The 10571-nt window shown below is 29.6% G+C and overlaps 1 protein-coding gene across 2 annotated transcripts in view; it reads left to right on the top strand.

Moving 5' to 3' along the window:
* The first annotated feature begins 676 nt into the window (after positions 1-676).
* The window catches only part of LOC108778798 (uncharacterized), a 30870-nt gene continuing 20975 nt past the window's right edge, over positions 677-10571 (top strand). The window contains exons 1-2 of one of the 2 annotated variants that reach the window (XM_018546081.1): positions 677-787; positions 9660-9863. In XM_018546081.1, coding sequence (XP_018401583.1) covers positions 9723-9863 — 141 coding nt within the window. In that variant the 5' untranslated portion in view covers positions 677-787; positions 9660-9722. Of the gene's footprint in view, positions 788-9642; positions 9864-10571 lie in introns of those variants that run through there. The other variant, XM_018546082.1, reaches the window with a different exon arrangement.

The following is a 10571-nucleotide window of genomic DNA, read 5'->3' as shown; positions in this document are numbered from 1 at the left end:
GCTAGCAATCCAGCAGGAAAACAAGCACCGTGTGCCGTAGACTTTAGTTTATCTTTCATCCTTAAAAGGAAAAAAAAGTGACCTGGTGTGCAAGAGTTCAGCAATAAAGAACAGACTTAGGACTGCGCACAATAGGAGAAATATTAGGAACAGATATTAAATATAAGAATTTAAGGGTCTGCGCACAATGGAGGAACAGATATTAATTATTAAAATATTAACCTATCCAGATACTAGTTACACCGGAATCCACGATTCTGATAGGTTGATATTTTCATATTTAATATCTGTTCCTCCATTGTGCGTAGCCTTAAGGAGCCTACAGACCAGCTTGCGTAAAAGCATGGCTCTCATTGGCTATCGCTCGCCGCTTCACCGCTGCGCCGCTTTGGTCTGTAGGCTCCTTTATTGATTATCGCTCGTCGCGCATCGCTCATCGCGCCTAGTGTGAACTAGGCATAACATAAGTGCTATACATACAGGCCCGTATTCAGAATGCACTTTTATCGATAAAAGCGCGCTTTTATCTCTGAAATTCTATAGTATACGTGACGTAAACTGTAGCATGTCAGCGCGCTAACCATCGTTCTTAGCGCGTTCTGAATACGGGCCACAGCGTACCAGTCGGTATAACATGTAACGTTAATGTGAAGCATTTTGCAAGCGCTTGCGATTGCTTGCGATGTTTGTCGTGTAATATTCGAATTCGGTCAGCACGAGCGTAGTGTAGATGCCCTGCATAGTGCCGCGTACGTTAACAAGGATCTCTTTCGGATTTGCATCAGTTGTGAGTATTACGAATATACCATTATTCTCTCGCCCGTTGCGGAATATTCGGACACACGAATGCGGGGGTCGTCTATGGCGATGCGACATTTTACGTGCTCGCACACAGCATGTCTTGAAATAGTTTCTCAATTTCTTTTTAATCGGGAATCGTATCAACTGGAATATCTTTTTAGCAGTGTTCGATCTTATCTGGATAAAATTATCTAGATGATCATCTAGATGAAATTTTGATGCCATCTCATCTTTATCTAGATAATAAAAATATTAATTATCTTTATCTGCATTTTAGATGAAAAAAAGTATCATCTTTATCTAGAATAATGTTTAGATACTTTGGTTCATATTTTACATTGCTAAAAATGTGAAAATATTATAATTTTTTCTTCTATGCAGTTAATGTTTACAGAAAAATTTTCAGCCTCAGGAAGAGAGTGAGTGCATCTAATATAGCATATATAATCATTCACATTGCTCTCAAATGATCTTTTTATTCCTGCACTAGGACACTTAATTCTGATTGATTAACCCAGAGCTGCCCAAAGTCGGTGTTTTTTTTGCTCGAAATCGAAATGTATCGTGTCGGTATTCACGCTCTACTGTTCCTACTTCTCACTTCGTTGATGTTTTATCGTAGTGCGCGATGCTCGATTCATGGATGACACTAATCCGAAATCGAAAAAAGTTTTTGACCTGTGTCTTTCACTATATTTAAAAGAATGTTATTATTAATATTATAAGATACACTATTATTCATAACCGTAATGATTATGACATGCTTGCTTTCATGCAACTAATATAGAGGAAAAGGACTGTATAGAATTTTTATGTGTTCTTCATTATTTTTTTGAAAATTGTGAGAGACATTGTAAGAGACAAACGAAGTATTATCTACATATTAAAATTGTAAAATTTAATATTTCACGGTGGTCCTCGATTGAATTCAACCCTGACTTTCCTGCACCTCTGATTTTCCTTCTGGAATTGGTTTTGGAACATTTCAGGACCATTTTGCAATAAATATTAAAATCGAAGAGTGAGCACTTTTTTTTAAATCGAGTTTTTATGTTTCAATGTGAACGAATTTTAATTATTTTGCATATTTTTTAAAATTATATATTTACATGCGTTTGTGCGTGTGCCTGTATGTGTATGTGTGAGTATGTGTGGATGGGTGTGGTGGTGTGTGTGTGTGTGTATGTTTTGTTTTGTACGTAAACAATCGCGCGGTTACGTGTTATATGCGTTCATAAATATATAAGTATAGTAATAAGTTCTTCATTTTATATTTTAGTTTCAATTAACTATTTGCTATTTGTTACATATATATTTAATTCGAAGAAAATATATACAATAATTACATTTCGTTCAGTACTTAATTACCTTCCACATGTACGCTTGAAATGATTATATTGAAACTATGGATTAAAACTTAAAAATTCGATTTAAAAAAAAGTGCTCACTCTTCGATTTTAATATTTATTGCAAAATGGTCCTGAAATGTTCCAAAACCAATTCCAGAAGGAAAATCAGAGGTGCAGGAAAGTCAGGGTTGAATTCAATCGAGGACCACCGTGATTTTTTAATTATTTTGAGAAAAAACTGATTCTTAATTTATAAATAGTCTTAAAAATAAAAAATTATCTGGAATTTTTTAGATGAATTGTCAGATAAATTTATCTATATTATCTAGATTAATTTAAATGTAATCATCTTTATCTTATCTAAGATAAATTTCCAAATTTTCATCTTATCTTTATCTAGCTAATTTTAAAATCATCTATGCACAACACTGCTTTTTAGGATGCAATCTCAGTAGAGTACTTTTGGTAAATTTGAGTCATATATTTTCATTACTTCGCACTGATGCACCCTGGGTTTTCATATACGAAGTTGCTCAAAGAGAAAAAACAGAAATCTCTTGACCGATAAAATATCTCGTATCGTATTTTTACTATTTTTAACAGATTGTATGCATTGGATACTTTGTTGTTAAAATGCTTGTGTTACACTTCTCTCTGGTTACACTTTTCTATTTATATTCATTTTTACTAATTTGATTAACTTTATCGCTTTAATTTACTCTTATCTTTTTTCTAATTCTTAGAAATAGAAAAAGATAAAAGTAAAATCGAAATCAAAGTTAATTTCTATTGGTAAAAATGTATATGTTAAGTTTCTTTTATAATCAACTTCAATTATCACTTATTGATAATTATATCATGATTGCCAACATAAAAAATAAATATAGTTGCGGAGAATTGATCATATAACTCTTTTTTTCTAAAGTGGAATCATGAAAAGTGAAAATATTTGTGTATGTATATGCACATATATACACATACATATATACAAAAAAATGTTCACTTTTCTTATTTCCATAGTACGAAAAAAGTTACATGATATTAATCTCTGAAGAGGAAGTGAAAGAAATTCTGATTGATTAAAGTATTATTGGCATTAAGTTTGTTTTTTTTAGCTAAAGTTCTTACATGATTTATCTTTTCTCTTTTTCTTTTCAATGTAAAGAAAAAAATGGAAAAAAATGAACCATGTTAGAACAAACCTATTATTGGCGCTTTTACGAGTTTATTATTTGGTTAGCTTAACTACCTTGTAGAACAAGAATTGGAACAGAATGGATTCTAATCAAAATTATTTTGTTTTTTCTAGAAAACACGATAGAAATCTAGGAAATTGAATAATTTTTATAGGGGGGGGTGGGGGGGGGGGATCTATTGAATATTTGAATAATTTTATAATATCCGAAGATTGATGAGAGATTTTTAAAATGGCTTCAACCAAACAGTGATTAACTTATTCACTAATCAAGAATAAATAAGTTATGATTTGATTGTTTGGTTTCAAAACATTTTAGTTATATCGAAGATTATGAGCAATTAAAGTTGCAAAGACTAACTTTTTTCATATCTAAAATTCATTAAAGTTTATTAACAAGCCTGTTGTTAATTAAAAAAAAACATCAGATACATCAAGATGATACAAGAAAATAAAGAGATTATTCGCATATATATTTATCTAATGATGAGAAAAAGTAATATAAAAAGATAGAAAGTTGTCTTACGATTTTGCAATTTTATTTTTCTTCTTAAGGATCAAATTTTTATATGAGAGAAAGATTAGATTAAGGATAACAAGTCATGTAATTAGCAATTTTGCAGTAGACAAATCTGTGTGTTAATTTAAATAATAATTTATTAAGTTAATTGATACTTGCTCTAAGTTACTTTTAAAGATATCTTCATATATAGCAATCTTTAGAGCCCCAGGACAAAGTTAATGTCTGCTAAATTTGTCATTAGCCTTCGTTCGATAGTACAAATTAGACATTTTTGCAATGAAAATATTTGTTGCAAAATCTAATCGATTTTGTTGCAGAGGAAGATTTGTAGCAAAGAAGCTACTCTGTGATCTTATAATTTTTATTTGTGCGTTTCTGCCGTATGACAAATTTTTTAAGTGTGATTGGCTATAGAATAGAGAGATCGGAGAACTCTTATTCCTGCACATATTTGTTGTATGGCAAAAATATGTAAATAAAATAGCACTTTATGTCACCTTGTAAACATTAATGTGACATAGGAAATCAGTAAACATACTTTTGTACGATCTTGTGATACTGCACCGTATTGATTAATTACAGTTTTAAAGCATTTATGACTAAATTTAAGATGTTCTTCAACATAAAGCCTTATATCCACGATGTTAGAAACGGTTTGAGTTCTCGGATGGAAAAAGAATTTGACCATTTGACCAGTGTGTTTGATCAATTCTTTCTCTTTTCATGATCTTGGAACAATCATGGACATAAGACTTAAGATTGAACTATAAATATTACCATAGAATTCTTAGAGTTCAATCTTGAATTTAAGATTAAACTTATCCTAGAGGACCTACAGTTCAATCTTATATTCAAGATCGTCTTATGTTTAGTTATAGACAGTTTTAAGATTTTATCTAGTCAATGAAATCATATCTATGACGATCTTGAATATAAGATCGCATATCGTAATTCTTGTTATATCCTATATGGCGTCAGCAGGTCGCCAGTAGTTACAACGAAAACAACGCTTAACCAATGTTACGACTGTTAACTGACGGTAAAGGTTCTGTTAATCAGTACTGGGCCATCACTGGTAAATAACTGGTTGACAAATGACAACCAAAGTTCTGTCAGCTAATACAGGGCCATTACTGGCAAATGATTGGCTAAAACTCATTTTTATTGGCAGTACTATCTATTAGTACTGAGTCGAAGTTATCATCCAATACTTAGTCAGCACTGGACTAGTAGTTTGCTAGTACTGGACCGATTATAATATATAGAATTATGTAGTATATCTTTTTTTTCTTCTGTTTCGATATTTCTCTAACAAAAAAAAACAAATAATTATACGTATATATACATGATAGTGATATTGTCTACTTATATTCTAATTTAAAATGTAAAACTTCAGAATAATTTTATTATCTTATTGATCTACTGGAACTGATAGTGAATCTATTGGATCCATTCAATTATAAATTTCTTTGTCAAAAATATTAAACAATTTAATTTTTATATTTGTTATATTTGCAATTTTGGATTATTCTTAGTAAAATATACTTAGTATTCATTCATTTACATTGGAGTTATGTTATTTTGGTTTCTTGAAATTAAGCCTGCGTGATAAGGTTGAGATTGTACGCGATCCATGGTTTTGTTTATTTTACATTGTGCAATGTGCATGCAATGTTTCTCTCAAGGTTATGTAGTCCAGCTAATCTATTTTCAACTTGACTCATTAGCTATATTTTACTAATATAGATTAATTTCAATCTCAATTTAACTTACTTTTTATCTTTTTTTTTAAGAATTAGAAAAAGATAAAGAATAAATTAACTCAAGAATATAAAATTAATTTACATTAGTAGAAACAAACTTTTAGTTCGATTCCACTAACGTAAGATTAACTTTGAACTCCGTTTAACTTATTATTTATTTTTTTTCTAATTCTTAGAAAATATAGAAAATAAGATAAATATAGAAAAAAAGATAAACATAAAAAATAAGATAAATATATTTATATATAAATAGTTAATAAAATTAACAGTAAAAGATGAATTGTGTGTGTGAAGTTAATTTTACATTGGTGAAACTGCGCCTTAGTGATTGAGATCATTTAGATGAATAACATGTTCTCCCAATGTCTTTGTGTTCTTTTTGTTTAACAGATTAAATGAGTCTTAGGACTGCGCACAAAGGGTACAGAATACAATAGGGTACAGAAAACAGCTAAGAATTTCAATCTGTGTATTCCATAAATAGGTACAGGTTTCAGGTAGGTTAAAATCCTTGTTTTCTATTCCCTGTTTCTTAATTCTTTGATTGCGCACAGTGCCTTAGAAAGCCAACGTCACACAGTAATTGTGTTATAAATTTTGACCTTAGCTCCGAAAGGTTAAAAATTTTAATATATAATCACATAAATAAAATTAAATCACAAATTAAATCATAATATCTTCTAAAAAATGTAGTGTTATTCTTTATTATACATGCAAGTAATTATGAAGTATTAATTAACTACTATTTTTAATTAGTTATTATTATTGAAGGATTAACTATAAGCCTCATATCGAATTTATTCAGAATATAATTGTACAAAAATATATTAAAATTTATAAAAATATGCATTAAATAACTCCTCAATATTTTTATAAAGGGAATATTAGTTGTGAAGAATCTAATATTTGCAATAAAGAAGATACTTGTTGGTTGCGTGTTTTGCAGGAGTTAATATGAAGCAGGAAATGACAGGAAATCAATAAGTACTGCACCTTTGCAATCGTTGCATTTAATCAATCCTTGTACTAATCTAGTTTTTATTATCGCTTGATAGACTCGTTCTTATCATTTATGATTGAAACAAAAATTAGTAGCGCTACGAATTTTAAAATTTAAACAACTGTAATTTTGTTAAAAATAAAAGAAATTAAAATATTATATAAAAACGAAAAGGTTTTAAAGCTTAAAATCTTTGCTTTTGAAAGATTACTGTAGCTTTTGTGTTTCTGCGAATTTGGTCATTTTTATGTATAAAGAAGTAGCTGGATGATAAAATGGGAAATTTCTTTCTAGTTTGTCACGTGCCTAAAAAAATTTTGATTTTCTAATGTGAAAGCTTGAAGTTATCCTTACAAATTGTTTTTAAAAAATGTGTAAGAATTTTTTGTTACTGAGTTACCACGGATTAAATGAAAGGAATTTTGAGTTCGATTGCTCTATCAAATTGTATAATTACTAAATTTTTTTTAAACACGATAGATGTACAAATGAAGTAGTGCTACGAATTTTTGTGTTCCAACCAATAGATTAATTTTAATTTAATTTGCCTATTATCTTTTTTTGTTCTAAGAATTAGGAAAAAATAAAGAGTAAAGTAAGTCAAAATTAAAGTTAATCTATTGTACGTTGAAAGAAACAGACACCTTATGTAGAATTGCGATCTAAATATTGATTTAATTTAACCTTATCATTCAATATAAGCATAGTTATAAATAATGTATAACTTTTGCGGGTCGATAGGAGTAGAAACTTTAGTAACAATTTAGTCACGAGTATTTTTTTTCAAAATCCTACGGGAAAGAAAAATATACATGACGCATTTCACATGTCTATCTAAAAATGAACTACTTGAAATTTTTTAAATGATTATGAAAATATGTTAGTGCATATATTGTACAATATAAGGTTGAAGCTAAAGAAACAAATATTTCATCCAAGATATTGGAGGTAGTTGTTTCAAGAAAATTTTTTTATTTTAACATTTATAGCTGAAATTATAAAATATTATAAATGTTTATAGACATAAATGGTTTTCTGTATTTTTACATTTACTTAATTAGTTTGACTTGGGTAACTTCGCTAAGGTCAAACTGATCAAATCCGTAATAGATTATTTTAAATCTCACAACTTTTATAGGAAAAACATTTTTCTCAAAAATATTGTTTTTGAAATATTTTTGGTCCGAAACTTTTTCTTCTTCCTATATATGAATTTTATATATCTCATTTTATTATTTCTGAAAAAAATTTAAGATATATTTTCAGAAATTTTTACAAATTTAATGTACATAAAAAATTCATAAAAGTATTGTAAAAAGATGAGAATTTTTTTTAAGGTTAGACGGGGAGCACAGACTCTTGCATAACTTAAAGCACATAATGCATAAGAAAATGAACCAATCAAAGTCCTCTGTTTTTTTCTTTTCCATGAAATAAAGAACTTTGGTTAAATTTCTTATTATACCTTATGTGTTAACCGTTACGCAAGTGTCTGTGCTCCCCCCTTTATTCACGTTTTTATGAAACATAAGCATTTATGTCTCATTCATTCTTTACCATTTATGATACACAAAAACTTGAATTTGAACATAAGAATTATCGTAACATTTATAATACTTATTATAAATGTTACAATAAGTGTACTTTTTTACACATTACTTATTAACTGATATTATTATTACATAAGGTACAAAAAGTTTTATTATCATTTTGACAATTTTTCAAACTGCGTCAACTATGATACAACTGCACATTTTATATATTATTAACAGGGTGTAACTAAAAAACCGTATATGGAGCATATCATAAGATACACGACAATAATCCAAGTAGAAAAGTTCTGAGTCATTTTTTGATCTGAGCTTTCAGTTCGTTGTTATATGATGTTAAAGTTAGCGAATTAGCGTCCGGGTATAGAAGGAAAACAGGGACGTAGCAAGACGGAGTGAAGCTGACGAATTCGCGACGGGAGAACGATGGTGATGGCAAAGCGGTTGTAATTATCAATTTCTCTTCTTCTCTCCCCTCTCCCCTTCCCACTCTCTACATCTTGTTTAAAGAAATGTTAAAGATCAGAAAGTGTGTGTGTAGAGCTAAAATAAATGATTTGGGGTTTTTATAATAAATTATCGATTTAGGATGAACTAATCAGTTATTTATTTCATTAAAATTATAATAAGCACTGCATTTTCTTACTTTTAACATTTTTTTTAAACAGGGTGTAGAAAGAGGGAGGAGGAGGAGGGGGGAGGGAGGGGGAGAGAGAGAGAGAGCTCACTGAGCGCTCAGTGAGCTCTTGTACCTGTTTGGTTTATATTTTTAGATCTAATGGAATATGCCAATCAGATAAAAAAGCTTACTGAGTGCTCAGTGAGCGGTCGTGCTTCTAGATGCACCCATTGATAATTACAACCGCTTCGCTGTTCACCATCGTTCTACCACCGTCAGCTCCAATACGCCTTGCTACGTCTCTATTTTCCTTCTATACTCGGGCACTAATTCGCTAACTTTAACATCGTATAACAATGAACTGAAAACTCAGATCAAAAAATAATTCAAAACTTTTCTACTTAGATTTTTGTCCTGTATTTCATGGTATGTTCCACATACGTTTTTTTTAGTTACACTCTGTATAATACATTATATACTTAAATTGAATTTTAAGCAGCGTTACAAAAAATGATATACATCTTATTTCTAGAGAATTACATTTATACTGATTTATACATCAGAAATATCTGTACGCTGCAAAATCGATTAGCGTTGATATATCATATTTTTTTGATATTGTAATCAACGAATTTTATATTTAATATAATAGTAAATAGTTTAATCGATTTATTTTTGTTATATTTGTTTACCGTCTTTATACGATTGTATAGTGTTGAAATAATTGAAAAATATTGAAATAAGAGTGAAACAGGTATCATGAAATATATATATGTATATATATATATATATGTAATGTACAATAAAGTATATACTTAAATCTTCTTTAAATACATGTTTAAATACATGTTACACCTAGAATGGACTACGGCCTTTAGACTGACTAACAAGCTGCTTGCTAGTCTGATAGAAGATTTACAAAATGCAAAATTGGAACCAATGGCCGTTGTCAACTGGTGTTACGGCTCCATTGTCGCAGCCACCAATTGGCTACGTTACACCAGCAACTGGCGCAGATACCACGACCATGATGCAGAATTATATGCAATATTATAATCAACCAGTAAGTATTCTTTAAACAAAGATATTGTATTCTTTATAAAATGCAGCTTTTTTAACAATTATTAATAAATTAATATATATAAATAACATACATATATAGAGTACCCTGAAATTCGAGAAGATATTATTGTGCAGAGTGAAATTTTGTGAAAATAAAGAGTAAATCTTGATAATAACGAAAGCAGCTCCGATGATCTTGATCTTGACATATGTTGTCAAGGTCATAACCCTGAAATAACCTCCAACAGGTTTTAACCATCGCTCGTCCTTCGTTAAAAAGTTATTAAAAAAAGAAATTACAATAAATAACGGTCTATATAGAGTTAAATAGATTTAATATTGTTCTTAAATTTATAATATGAATGAGAACATAAAATGAAAAAATGTTGTACGTTTCGGAACTTACAGGTCCTTCTTCAGCGATTCTTACAGATGTTAGTGTTGTTGGATTGTGATACTGTTTTCTTATGGTGTATGATAATGCGATACAGACATGCTGATATAATGATAATAGTAAAGATTGATTTTCTTGTTCTCAATGCGAGTGTATTGTAAAGGCATGTGAGACAGGACTATCATTACAAGTTCGTCCGATAGAGTTGAACCCAGATGTTACAATGATAAAATGCAAAAGTATAATAATATGATATTATACAGAGTGATTCATTTTAATCTATCTAATAAAATATCTCAAAATCCTTATATTCAA

Source organism: Cyphomyrmex costatus, unplaced genomic scaffold (genome assembly GCF_001594065.2).
Source record: "Cyphomyrmex costatus isolate MS0001 unplaced genomic scaffold, Ccosl1.0 scaffold51, whole genome shotgun sequence".
NCBI lineage: Eukaryota > Metazoa > Arthropoda > Insecta > Hymenoptera > Formicidae > Cyphomyrmex > Cyphomyrmex costatus.
This window is presented reverse-complemented; position numbering and strand designations above follow the sequence as displayed.